The 14,468-nt window shown below is 42.0% G+C and overlaps 1 protein-coding gene across 6 annotated transcripts in view; it reads left to right on the plus strand.

Annotated features, from left to right (window-relative positions):
- Positions 1-14,468, plus strand: part of ANK2 (ankyrin 2) — a 1,987,506-nt gene that overhangs the window by 996,139 nt on the left and 976,899 nt on the right. For all 6 annotated transcript variants that reach the window (XM_078676735.1, XM_078676733.1, XM_078676736.1 and 3 more), the window contains one exon: positions 11,037-11,138. In XM_078676735.1, coding sequence (XP_078532861.1) covers positions 11,037-11,138 — 102 coding nt within the window. The remainder of the gene's footprint in view (positions 1-11,036; positions 11,139-14,468) is intronic.

Genomic DNA, 14,468 nt, shown 5'->3' on the forward strand with positions numbered 1-14,468 from the left:
ACATTGTGTCAATTGTCATGCCAGATTTTGCATTGGCCCATGTGAAGAGCATAGTCAAAGCAAAGTGATGTTTTAATGCTTTTGTGTATTGGTAATTAAAATGCTACTTTTTGCCGAAGAAGTTAACACCGTGGTTCATTCACATCTCCTTCACCTCTCTGTCTTCTACACCCAACCATTAGGGATTTCTTGCTAGTACTCTAACCCTTCCTACTCACCCCCTTGTATTCTCTGTATCATTCCTTGTTTGGTACTCCAAGGGTCTCGCCATGTCCCTTCCTTTGACTTTGTACACCAGTAGCCCATTGCCTTCGTCTCTCATGTGCTGCCACCCCCTCCATCACACCAGTTGACATGCCCTTCCCTTGGTCCATTTGCCATTTATCTTGCCATAATCGATGTAATGGCAAGACACAACCTTTCCGTCAAAACTATGTCCAAATATTTAAAACGTCACTTTTGAGGCGGTGTATGCTTTTTAACAATTTATAATCCAGCATTTCAGGAATTTATGCTAATTTTCAAGCTGGCTGGAATTTTACATGTTGCCACAGTGAGGTTTTCTGGAACTAATTATTGTCCGGCAATGGTTTTGTAACAAATTTTCATAGTCGAAGTTTGTTTTTCACACTATATTATTATTAGTTTCTTCACCTAGGATATCATCAGTGATTTGTACAACGTTTACACAACTTCCTTTTTACCTACCTGCAGTGCTTAATTTGTAAAATAATATCAACTGGGGAGCAAAGTTTTGCTCAGAAGCCCCTGGTCGGCGCTACTGAAGGTCGGGCTGCCAATTACGATGGCTGCGTATTCTTAGTCCACCTCAAGCCTCTTTATCCCACCCCCAGGCATTCCCTGACTCTTTATCTCACTCTTGCTGCTTCTCTTTCATGCCTGCTTTCCTCTGTTGTCACTGTTCTCCCATCTTTCTCTTTCCCTATTTTTGTGGTTTTTTTTTTTACCTCTCTCTTACTCTGGATCAAAATCTGTGTTGACAAAATAAGTCCCCAAAACTAAGTGCTGATGGGCCCCACCTGTAACCATCAGCTCAAATTAAGCACTGCCTGCTAGTTAAACATGCATCCAGTCACCATCCCGGCTCCGTTATGGTAGCTGGAAATGTGACATAATTACAGTATCTACTAACAAAAGCAGTGTCCAGTGTGTGCGGTTATCATATAAGACCGCGAGGAATTCTATTGCATTTTGTCCTTGAATAAAAAAAATCTTTCCAATGAAAATTAGATCGGTCAACCTACAGAAGTGCCACTGTGCAGATATAGGATGAGGCCAGGAAGATTACTGTGTTGTGCTTGCATTAGTTGAGTTCAGACTGCATCGCGGTTTTAGACTTTTGCAGACTATTTTACTCGAATATCTGGAACTACAGACAATTTGATGTCCCAAAGGAAAAGGGCAAGATTGAATTTCGTGTATAACTAGCTGTTTGAAAGGAAGATTCACTAAGAGCAGCCAGCAACCGTACTTTGACGACGCAAAGTTGACACCCACCCACAGGTATTCTGACAGGGAAACAATCTTTAGCCAGAAGCGACAAAATGCGACAAAAAAGAGATTGAACAGGGCGCCTAAAGTATTTTCTCTATTTCTATTTGCGTGTCGAAATATGTGCATATAATTATATAGATGGGAGAGATCTTATGCATGCAGTGTTACATGCATAGCAGGAGTGGAGGAGAGCCCTACCTTGCTTAAAGCTTCATTGCTACAGGATTCCGATTCAATGTGTGACAATGTGACCTTCAGAGTTCCAGTATTTCCCACCGGGGCTCGTGACAGCTGTTACTTTTAGTCACCATCTACCACGAGGCCCCCATTCATGCTGCCTTACACCTGAAGCCCAATTAAATGTTTCACACGCCATGCGCGTCACATCAGACTGAAGTCACATGCTTGCACAAGTGACAGGAATGCTGTTACGCATGCCCTTAAGCATGCTCTATTTCAATCTTAATGAGTCCTTTCCTGCATCTAATTAAGGCAGTCCTATAAAAAAACAACAACCAGATTCATCTGGAGCCAGTAGGTAATTTCTGGCTACTGTGTCTGCCCCCGGCATCCAAGTTATATTTCAACCTGTATTTTCCCTGAAATTTTCTAAGCCCCTAACATTTCCTGGAAGCGTACGCAGGAATATATATTGACGCATAGATCATGACACTGAGGGATCACATCCAATGTAGCTTTGCGTTTTCAGGAGTGCTATGGTGTCTAAAAACAACCTACATGTTGGCCAACCTGACTATTCTCCTAAAGTGCCACCTTAATCCCAGCCTTTTGAAAGTAGACAGTTTAGGTGTGTAAACTGTACAATCGGGATTAGCCATTTTAGGCTGCCGTTGTACAAAATCGCTAAGTAAACAATAGTGCCTTTGGGTCGTGTGTGTGCTTTGTGAATACACCTCACGCTGCGCGATGAAAGCTACGGCCAGCATAGAGCTGAATGGTCTGAGCATCTGTGCCAAATCCTACAGTTTACAGGATTTTAAGAGATCTGGCTAAACCTTTCATTCTTCCGAGGTTGATCTAATGAGTACCAGCAGGTTGGGTAATGATTGGTTATTACCAAACAGAATAAAGAATAATATGATAGTATTTTCTATTGTTATTTTAGCCATGGGTATTAGTTGATATCCCATTGGAAGTCAGAGCTGCATTCAACACAGTCAATAAGAGCTTTTGACTTTTACATCTTCAGCCCTCCGAAAACTGGCCAAGACATAAATTGGATATAATCCATCCTAAGAGGGCTCTTGCAATGGACTAATTGGCACATTCACATCTCGCTCTTCTAACATCATGAGGAGATACAGGAGAGGACGTGACGTAATGGCCACAGTTGCTGACTTTGCTGCTGGGGAACCACGTTTGAGCCTCAGCGTTAGCTCAATATTCTGTGATTCTGGGCATCACTAAGGGCCTAATTTAGATGTTGGTGGATGGGTCACTCTGTCACAATGGTTACAAATATCCCATCCGCCAAAATATAAATCCAAGTTTATCCTATGGGATTTATATCTCGGCGTATGAGATATCCGTCGCCGTTGTGACAGACTAACCCATCCGCCAACATCTAAATCAGCCCTTATTCTCCCAAAACAAACAAAAAATTAATGTGTCCTTGCGCAATGCTAAAGTAAAGCACTCTCGCACCTTAGGGTCAAGTTCCCGCTATATAAAACTGCCCCAAAAAAATTAGGCAATACCATAAGATCAATGTTATCTCAATACTTTTCGGTATATACCTAATACTAATAGCAAGTGCCACTCACTAAGAAGAAAGGGCCTTCCACACATACGTGGATGATACTAAGCAGCGCATTAAATGAAATGACTGACTAGCCTTAAAGTGAACCTAGACACATCTTTTTTTGGACACGGGCTCTCGGGAAGGTCTCAAAGCAACATGCCACATTAGAATTTGACATTGTAAGACCTTTATTGTTTCTTTTCCTGTCTATTATTCCCATGGCTCTGCTTCTTTAAAATCTGTTATTCCCAAAAGTCCAGCCACTAACACCCTGTGACTCTCCACAGTTATTCTTTTTATTGTTTTTTCTCATGTTGTTTCACAGCCATTGTATCAGTGCTAGATATTCACTTGTTGGGGAGCCCATCTTGTATTTTCTCAAGCGCTTAGAAGCAGCCTTCTGGCAATAGTAACCCAATAATTATTGTCCATGCAAGTGTTTACTACAAACTTTGTAAAGACTTGTAAATAGATTATTAATTGGGAAGAATGTAGGTTCTTCTCAGGTAATACGCCTGCAACCTTCTATCTACTGAGAACCAAGTACCCCATTGTAGCACTTGACTCTTTCAGGGGAGCGTAGCAGAATAGTACAAACCTTAACCAGGGGATGTGGTGTTGGCTAGCACCACAGTCCACAGATGTGCAACCAACAACACCCAGTAAATGATTGTCCAGTCCCTGCTGTTTCTTATAATTCTATGTATAAATTAACAAATATATACATGATGTCAGGTGGAAATATCTATGGTGACACCATCCTAACAGTTAACACCAGACCCTGGATTCTAAGACCATCATACCCTGGCATAGACTATACACAATACAAAGGGTGTGTAGTTATTAAAAGGCAGACCTATTGGCTTTGTGGAGTTTTATCAAATTAATAAATGCAGAAATATGTCACCATAAACCAATGCAAAATCAAAAATCCCTAAGGATGTATCCTCTTACAGTGGCAATCATGAATACCTGTCATAATTTACTATTCAGTTAATGTAATGTATTTTGCTCCTGGGCTGCGCTGCAGTCACCAGAAGTGGTTTCTTCATGCCTCTCAGCCTCGAAATTGTTCAATTATTTGAGAGCCTCATTTTACTGCCTTCCGCACAGGACCTGTCTCCTATCTGGGCATCTGACATTTATCCTGTGGGATGGCCCTCCTAAGCAACACGACCAAGACATCAACACAGAGTGCTCTCCCTGCCTGAACCCTCCAGGTCCCATGGGTTCCTTTAGTCACTGGAAGAGCACCTGGGTTAGTGGTAGTCAGGGTCCCATCATTCTGGAGCTCACACTCCTTCAGGATCAGTCCAAAGAAGATCCATGGGAAACATCTAGGCTCCCCCTTGAAGGTCCATCATTCTCCTGTCCTACAGAGAGTGTAGGGGGACAGCGCCACAGACCCTAGAGAAATGTTATGTCCGCGGGATGAACCGAAATCAGACATCCTCGAGATCATCTTTGTAGTTTGGCATGGTGTCTTTTCACCTCCAGCTGGGTATTCCTCTGGTTCTCTTCTCCCAGGTCCACACGATTCTGAAAAATCTCTCCCTGTGCAGGGGTTTTAAACAGGGGTGAAATACTCTAGAACTTAGGCACCCCTGCCCAACCCCAAGATGACACATCATTAGTCCATCCCTGCCACAGATCATTTCAGTAATTTCCAAGATGGCACCATCAAGTTGTCTATTGAAAGGCCTTCCTCTGAGACCACAATCCCTTGTCCTAACTACCACAGCTGCCTATCCTCTCCACTCTAAAACTTAAAACTTAAAAATGCAGCCCCTCTGCTGACTGGCCCTCGAGGTCTGGCTACCCGCCTTTGTTTCAGTGAGGTTGAGCCTTCCCATGCCAGGTGCAGTGTGAACAGTAATTAGCACATGCAGATTTTGTCTCCACCCTTTTCTCTAATGGCTGAGTTAGGCGGTAGCCTCACATGCTGAACCAGTTCATGTGTGCACATGTTCTCATGCAACCAGTCCAGATCCTCTTAACCTGGCTGTGCAGAAGTGTACTTTATCTTAAAAGGTGGATAGTGGGGACAGTGGGGGCTTGCACTCCCAATCCATAATTAAAACAGTTTACAGTGAGTGAGACTCACTAGCTGCGGAAGACCAGAAACCAGGTAGTCCAAAGAGCGAAGAATCCAGGAGGACTAAATGATGCAGAGCCCATTTTTCATAGGAAGCAGTGCTTAATTTGAGCCGGTGGTTTCTAGTGCTCGGCACCGGCACTGGCACTTAGTTGGCAACACTGGCACTTATAACAGTATGTCAAATTGTTTGTCAAATGTAGAGATGATCGCCTAAACCATTCTTATAGCTTTGGGGGCATGAGATGTTCTGAACTGTCAGACTTATAGGACGGTGACGGGAAGTGGTTGTGCTGGTACGGTCATTCTCACCGCTGGCAGGGGCAATGGATGGTTTAAGTTGCAACGCCTCCAGACTCATGTTTTTACAAATTACACACTGACAGGAAGACATTGGTGATGGTGCATTTCATTTTAAAGCAGTCATAAGATGGGTAAATTTCAACATGTCGGGAGCTTCTTTTGAGTTATTGGCATCCTGAGTAGAGTGGCAGCCAGTTCTTGAACATGGGTTGCATTTACAGTTCCCGGAACATTGTGTTCTGATGGATCCCAGGATTCAAGCAAGCCGGGCCGAAGACGGCTGAAATGCCAGAAACCGGTCCCCGGAAGCTTGTTTCCTTCCCAGTGTAAGAATTGGCTTTTGTAGTTTGGTTTGCCCTGTTCCCATCATGCACTGGGACAGGAACAGACTAATTTGCATACAGCCAGGTTCTGAAACTGGGATGGTGCAGTGAGCTAAAAAACGGTGTTGGATCTAGCCCTGATCTCTTGACTGGGTGAGAGTATTATGCTTAATTCAGAGACTCTGTCCCTCACCACCCCTTGTTGTAAATATTTTTGTCCACCCTAAGCGTGGAAGGGTATACTCAGACATGAGTCCCTTGCTCATTGCACCATCAGGATTCAAGCAAGCCGGGCCGAAGACGGCTGAAATGCCAGAAACCGGTCCCCGGAAGCTTGTTTCCTTCCCAGTGTAAGAATTGGCTTTTGTAGTTTGGTTTGCCCTGTTCCCATCATGCACTGGGACAGGAACAGACTATTTTGCATACAGCCAGGTTCTGAAACTGGGATGGTGCAGTGAGCTAAAAAACGGTGTTGGATCTAGCCCTGATCTCTTGACTGGGTGAGAGTATTCTGCTTAATTCAGAGACTCTGTCCCTCACCACCCCTTGTTGTAAATATTTTTGTCCACCCTAAGCGTGGAAGGGTATACTCAGACATGAGTCTCTTGCTCATTGCACCATCAGGATTCAAGCAAGCCGGGCCGAAGACGGCTGAAATGCCAGAAACCGGTCCCCGGAAGCTTGTTTCCTTCCCAGTGTAAGAATTGGCTTTTGTAGTTTGGTTTGCCCTGTTCCCATCATGCACTGGGACAGGAACAGACTAAGTTGCATACAGCCAGGTTCTAAAACTGGGATGGTGCAGTGAGCTAAAAAACGGTGTTGGATCTAGCCCTGATCTCTTGACTGGGTGAGAGTATTCTGCTTAATTCAGAGACTCTGTCCCTCACCACCCCTTGTTGTAAATACTGATGGATCCCAAGAGCATTAATGCCGAACATTGGAGAATAAAGCAGAAAATCAAGGAAGTTACCCTTGAGTATAAACACTCCACGCTGATGGGTTCATGGTGTTATTGAATGGAGTATTGGTGATATGAATTTTATTACATTATTGGATGGGTTCTAATAAATTATGTATATTGTCTGATGCAACTTTCCAATATTTATCTGATGTTGTCCATGAGCTCCTGTTCCCCATCCACTCCCTGTGAGGCAGATCTCTATCACAGCCTAGGGCACTCTTAGTATATTCATTACACAATTAAATGACCGCCCTTCCATTCCCCGACACACGTCAGACAATAAGAAAGTTAGTTGTTATGGGTGCCTAATGACGTACTCTCAAACAGTGGGCCATCTACTGCCAACGCTCCATCGATCTGCCAGTATTGATTACATTGTGCCATTGCACCCTCCAATAACAGATTGGGTGCAGGGTTTCCTACTGTGTAAAACTATCAAGCTTTAAAGCACTCTATAGAGAGCCATTACTGATTTGGAATTAGTGTTTACGGTGACGTGGATGGAAGAGTCTGAATGTCCAGTGGTGATTCGGTCCATTGGGACTTTATATCATGACCGTGGACGTGTTTGTTTGCTGGAAAGTCTGCGAGGCTTACAGCTGGCTGTGGTAACTGTTGATTGTTTAGGTCTTATGCAGGACCATTAAGCTGTTTCAGTGTTATGTTGCTTACCTTGATTACAGTTGACTGCGCTGGTCTTCCAGATGTGGTGGTTCCCATTTAGTTTGCATGCACCTTTTGCATTGCCTTCTCTGAGTATGTTTAGCCCAAGGAGAACTCAAGGGCGGCTTGCTGGGGATTTGTGGCTGTTCTGGAGAAGTGTGCTTTACTGGTAGGTCCAGGTTGGATCACTTTAGAAAATGTGCTCCATGTCTTCAACAAACCGGCCTGCATGTTTGTAATATGTACATTTCAAAGAACAATTGAAAAAAGTGCAAGATGGGACATCTCCAACAAGCAACTCTTGATTTTCATCTGTAAAGGGTTAATTCCAGTGGCGGCTGGCATGTAAGGAGGCTGGTGAGGCGGGGACCAAAATTAACAAGAATTTTAAACAAAAATCATTCCACTTACCTTTCTGGCACGACGACCTCCTCTCTCGGATCTTCTCTCCAGGCAGGCAGGCACTAGGACACAGCAGTAACTAATCCCGGTGCTGCTCTTATGCTGCATGAGAGCAGCATCAGGATTGGAGAGAGCAGCCTCTCTTGCTGCTCTCTAACCCAGCCGTATGCTGGGTTAGAGAGGTTTAAAATGTGTATGTTTGGCTGCCCGTCGCAAGACGACTGGCCAAAAAGACATGCACACTTTAAAACTAAAGTGCCCTGCCTATCACTGCCTTCTGCTGCTGCCCTACTGACAGCAACAGAAAGCACAGAGTAAATACACAACCCAAGGATAAGGAGGTAAAGTAGAAAATGTTGTTCTAAGGCCGTACACTGGATTCCAGCTGTAAAATGAACACAGACACGGACTTAGAAGTTCTGTCTTTGTCGTATCCACAAGGGTGGGCCTGTTAGTATGTCCTTCACAGGACTTATAGCCGGTTCGCCTATGCTAGCATATAATTTTTTATTTCAATTTTTCCACCGGGGAGCAGTGTATGAGTTCGGTGCTGCTCTCTCCCTGCACTGATATGTTTGCTGCGCAAGCAGAGATTTATTTTGGGTGCTTATTAAGACACATGCATAATTTATAGCTACGGAGAATTAGTGTACCTGAGTACTATTGTAGACTCTGGTGTATTGAAATTTTTTCAATCTTTCCACTCCAATTTACTCACAAACCTCGAAGCTTTCTAGCAATATATGAGGAGAATCGGGCGCTAATATATGTAGCTCAGTCTCAATTTTTTTATACTTTGCTTGGGGATAAAATTTGCGACATGGCCTTACCATGTTGGGCGGGCTCTCTCGCTGGCCAGTTGTCTTTTTTTATTTACTTTGCTGGCAGTGATCCCCTGGCATTATATTTTTGGGTTCATTGCTCCCAGTCGTGCACTCTCAAACAAAATTACAATAATTAGCCAACAGCTTTACTTACCACTTTTCAAGCAATGCTTCCATATAGAAGTTCAGTTTAATTAATGTCTACTTAATGGCATAATAAATAATGTGCTCATTAAACTAAAATATGCTTTTATTTAAACAAAATAGAAACCTACATACCCAACACTCGGAGAACGTAGAGCAGGATATCCCATTAACAGAAGGCAAGACAGATTAACACATGCAAAATGTGTTAATTACAGCAACAGGGGTGCATCGTGACTAATAGTTACTCGAGCATAAATCCTGAAGTCGGCTCATCTTATTTGGTGTATAATGGGAAATAAGCTTAACTGTACACAAAAGAATTTAAATAAATGATTAGACAAATTTCTCTGGTTTGGGAGCTTTCCCAATCCCACAAGAGGATAATGATGGCACCACATGCCATGAAGATGTGGCCTCTTAAGCGGGTTTCGGTTCGAGGCTCATCAAGCATTTCTGAACTAATTGTATAAAAAACACGCTATGAGATTTAGTTTTTTGCATTGTTCATTTTGCACTGATCCCCAATAAGTCAAAAATTGGAGTTTGCAAAAATGAATGAACTATTTCATTGAGATTTCAAAAAGATTGTCGAACCGTGAGATGCAGTCTTTTATAATGTTACCAAGATTGTGTTCATCAAAAGGAACTTTACGTTCTGCGATTGTCTAGATTGGATTCGTCCTTATCTAATCAGCCTAAAACCCTTTTCTTTGCTGTATATTATGCTTCAATCCAAACAAGGAATGAATTATTATCAATCAAGTGTATTACAAGGTTGACATATCTAAAAATCCACTCCAGGCTAATAGACTTAGAATAATGTTGTTAGGCTGGTACACTTGCACATCCATTTTTTATGATGCTTAGATTTCCTGCTGGCCAACATTCTATCCCTAGAGGCTTATGGGTAAGAAATAGTCAATAGATTGTAGTTGGTTTTGTGATCATACAAAAGTTGCAAAGTGGAGCGATTTCTCTTTACTTTCTTTAATAACAGGATGGCAAGGGAAACATCCTTTACAACGCAAATTTTACCACGCAGTGCCTTTACGACGCAACTTTTACAACGCAAACCATTATAACGCATTGCGCTGGGGGGCGCTCTAGGATAGGGAATACGTTTAATTTACTATCCAACACCTTCCCTAGTGTCCACGGGGACTGGAGTTGGAATAGTAAATTAAACTATTCACTATCCAGCACCCCAAAGCGCTATGCGTTGTAAAGGTTTTCGTTGTAAAAACCGCGTTGTAAAGGCATGCGTGGTAAAAGCATGCGTTGTAATGTCATACATCCGGATGGCAAGGTGATGTTTTGCAGTTAAAGAATAGTTGGGTTGGTGCACTTTGCATATGACATTGCTTGAGCAAGAGGCCCAAGCATGTAATTTGTGCAAATTTATTGCTTTTGTTTTATCTGGACCCACTTGTGTATAATGTGGCTGCACAATCGTACGAGTACCCCCAATGTATTATTTTGAACTATTTCTGAGGAAACCACTAGGAGCTTAGCTTGGCAAATCCTTTCGGTGTTTTGTTTGACAAATGACAGTGTGGATATATCGAGCTCTTGTATTAAATTGAAATGAAACATAAATAGCGCCTTTTGGCCAAGACAACTCAACCAAAAAAAAAAGAAGGAAAATGACCTAACCAGTTTGTGGACTCTAATATATGCCAAGACCAGAGCGGTGATATTTTTGTTGAAATGGAAGAGTCAAAGATTCAGTTCACTGTCCTAATATTCTAAAAAGAACCCAAAAAACAACAAATTAAAAAATTGCACAACTTTGTTCCTGTTTTAGATACATCAGAATGTATGTACCTCAACTTCTGTTGTAAAAATTATCTAGACAATCATTAAAAAACTGCTTTAAAAGCTCACCTGTTCAGAAACCAAATGAAATCCGAAAATGAATGCACCTTTTTCATCTCCCTTACTCTGATGTTAACTCTGGTTTGATGTGCTGTGTGGTGTGCAAATCATAGTCTTCTCATGTGCTCTCTCACTTAAACCATTTTTCCTGTGTCTCCCTTTGCAGTCGGACAGCAACGCAAGTTTCCTCCGTGCTGCCAGAGCTGGCAATCTGGATAAGGTTGTGGAGTACATTAAGGGGGGAATAGACATCAACACATGCAATCAGGTAAGGCCGTGATTACAAACATGCTTGTTTATGTGGGGCCAATGTATGTCTTAGACACTGTGGGCTCTGATTTAACACAATGCCAAAGTGAGGACAGTGCCACACACATACCTTGTATTGGAAAGCAAAGTCCCTATTTCATCAAATATTTCACATTTGGTTATAGAGCATTCATTGTTAAAGTATAATTAAGTCGAATTGGCATTATATTACTTATATATTGTATTTTTTCTGTATTTCATCTGCTCTGATACCAGCTTTCTTTGCTTCTCATTTAAATTACATATTTAAAAAGAAATAAGAAACAAATGCCACTGCATTTGCATTTAAAACATGTTCACACTGCATCAGTCTTTCACTCAGGTTTTTGTGCTGTAAGCTTATATTTAGTTTTACATATATTATTCATAGAGTAGTATCACATGCGTTGTATACCAAAAGACAGAAGGCAAACATACCCACTATATAGTACATAATTAGAGTACTGCATTACCCTAAACCTTTACATCTTTTGTTTATTCTTCCTTAATGATGAAGAACAACAGTAGTGGGTGAAGTTTCCAAGTTTGGCTTCGAAGTAGACAGTCAGTGGGTGGTAATCTTCACTGTTCGTCCAATTTTGCAGTTTGGTGAGTTTGCCAAATTAGTCCTACTTCCCTTGTGGAAGGAGTTCTCCTCATAAAAAAATGTTTTGCAAGTACGTTTTTTCGCAATAACTTTTTGTGAGAATGTTTTCAGGGATTTTCTCCTGACAGCCACTTTTATCGACGTTTTCTGCTGCTGTTTATTATTTTTAACCTTCAGAAACTTTGTGAAATTCGAGCAGATTACACATTTCAAAAAATGTAAGAAACTGTGGAGGAAATACCTTTATGGTTTCACCACCTCTTACTTTTTTTTTTTTTTTTTTTAGAGTTTTATATAGCGCGAACTTGAACCGAACCGAATCAGTTATCAGAGCGCTTTACATAGCACCAGTTACGTTACATGAGGACACACTTTCATTTTTTAGGCACGGGGAGATTAAGTGATTTGCCCAGAATCACAGGGGGTTTTTGGCGTCGTTACCGAGACTCGAACCAAGTTCCCCAGGTCCGAGGTCGAGCGCCTTAGCCGTTAGGCCAACCCCTCTCCCCTATTACTTGTCTGCAATATGCCTCTATAAAGCAGTTCCGGTATGAAAGAAGTCCAACATCGGAGGGGTAAATAGTCAGCAGTTCTTCCGCCATTAGCTGTGGCTGGCCCACTAGCAATCCTTACCAAGTCTATTATGGACTCTATAAATGGCCTTTGCCATTAAGCTGCTCCTCCAATTTTAGGAGAGAAAAAATTAAACCAGAATTTTGTAATTTCTTTTATCAAGACACCTCGGCCTTTCAACTAGCGCTCTACATATTCAATTATCAATATATTCTCATAGCTTGTCACGCCTTTGATTCTACCTGGCGAGGAACATCTCAGCATGAAAACATAAAAGTTAACGAGTAGACCATAGACAAAACCGGCCTTTACATTTTTCTCTTTAATTCCCTCTTTTCTCCCAGGCTGGTTTTGGGCAGATTCTGCAGTCCTTCCACGGTAGGTCAGCCCCTTTTTAGGTCTTGACTAGGTAGCGCTTGCGCTGTCTCTTCGAGACATACTGTATTTAGGTATGGACTTGAACTTCCGCCCATTTTTCTCCCATCTTTTCAATTGGCTTCTGTTACTGTCCTTTATAAATGGTTGCTTTTGATTTGTGAATATGCTTAGTAGTCCATCCTTAGTACTGCCTTTTCTACTTTTGTAACCTGTAAATGTATGTATTGCGACTTATATAGCGCACGTATCACCCGAAGGCATCAAGGCGCTTGCCTTGGGAATCCGTCCTGGCATTTCCCTGTGAGATAACCCCTACTGGGTATCCCCAGGGTGAAAGCCAGGCATCCCGCAGCGGGTGGGCCGCCGTAGTGGAGATTAAGCAACTATTGCCCAGAGTTGCAGCGTGGGAACCCATGATTAGAATAGGCACCGAGGCGAGAATTATCGAGTCCGTGGACATTTTTGGGCTCAGGACCCTGCCGCGTCGGGAATTGAACCCTGGTCCCGGGCCAGACCTCTGCACAGGGTCTGCCACTCTAATCAGTGAGCCACACTCCTCCACCCATGAGGACTGGCCCTTTTACTTGTGTTGTACTCAGTATGTTTTATTTACAGTCTGTGAGCACTATTTTCTGCACAACATTCTTTGCTGCAACTGTGCCCGCATTTCCACTCTCTGCTGACTGGAGGTTAAATTGGGCACATGTGCTCTGGAACAAAAGTTCTTATTTCTTTGCTTATTTTATACCGATTACACACATTTTATCCTAATTTGTGTGCATCATCAATTTTAAGGTTAATTTCTACTTTTGTAACCTCCCATGAGGACTGGCCCTTTTACTTGTGTTGTACTCAGTATGTTTTATTTACAGTCTGTGAGCACTATTTTCTGCACAACATTCTTTGCTGCAACTGTGCCCGCGTTTCCACTCTCTGCTGATTGGAGGTTAAATTGGGCACATGTGCTCTGGAACAGAAGTTCTTATTTCTTTGCTTATTTTATACCGATTACACACATTTTATCCTAATTTGTGTGTATCATCAATTTTAAGGTTAATTTCTAAGTGTTATATTATTGTCTAGCATGTGGTGTTGTAGTTTATCTATATGGTTTTATGGACTTTGTCTCAAAATAAACTATCTTTGAATAGGTAGTCATGTCAGATGCAGCCTAAACCATTGAATAGTGATGTGGGTTGGTCTGTTGAATTTTCAGAAACTTTGCAACACATAAATGTCTAATCTTCTTCCCCTTTGCTCATTTAATTAACACAAATAGTTTGGTCTATCTAGAGATTTAGTGTCGGGCCATAGTTTAACTTGATATATTTGCATCTTTGAAATGCGTTATGGGTATTTAATAGATTCCTACATTTCTGCAGTGCAATTGTAACTCGTGCAAGAAATGTATCTTACTGGCTTCCCAAAGTGTGTATCCTTTTCCAGTAGCAAATGACGGGAATCCAAATCTGAAAGGAACGCACATTTTTGTTACAAAATCCGCCTTTGGCCTGCTGGTGTGGCCATAGTCTTGCAGATTTGTTACATGTTGGATAACCGGTATTACAAATGGAAAAATACTTCACAGAAAAAAAGTTTGAAATTGTACCACCAGTGCTTTTCAGCCATCTAGACAGCACCCAGGCACACACTTGTTGTTACACAGTCAATGTATGGAGGACTGGAGGTCTTTACTAAAGATTGTGTGAACAAGGGAAAGTGCACCCGTTACGGAACATTGATGTTATTTCG

Source organism: Lissotriton helveticus, chromosome 2_1 (genome assembly GCF_964261635.1).
Source record: "Lissotriton helveticus chromosome 2_1, aLisHel1.1, whole genome shotgun sequence".
Lineage (NCBI taxonomy): Eukaryota > Metazoa > Chordata > Amphibia > Caudata > Salamandridae > Lissotriton > Lissotriton helveticus.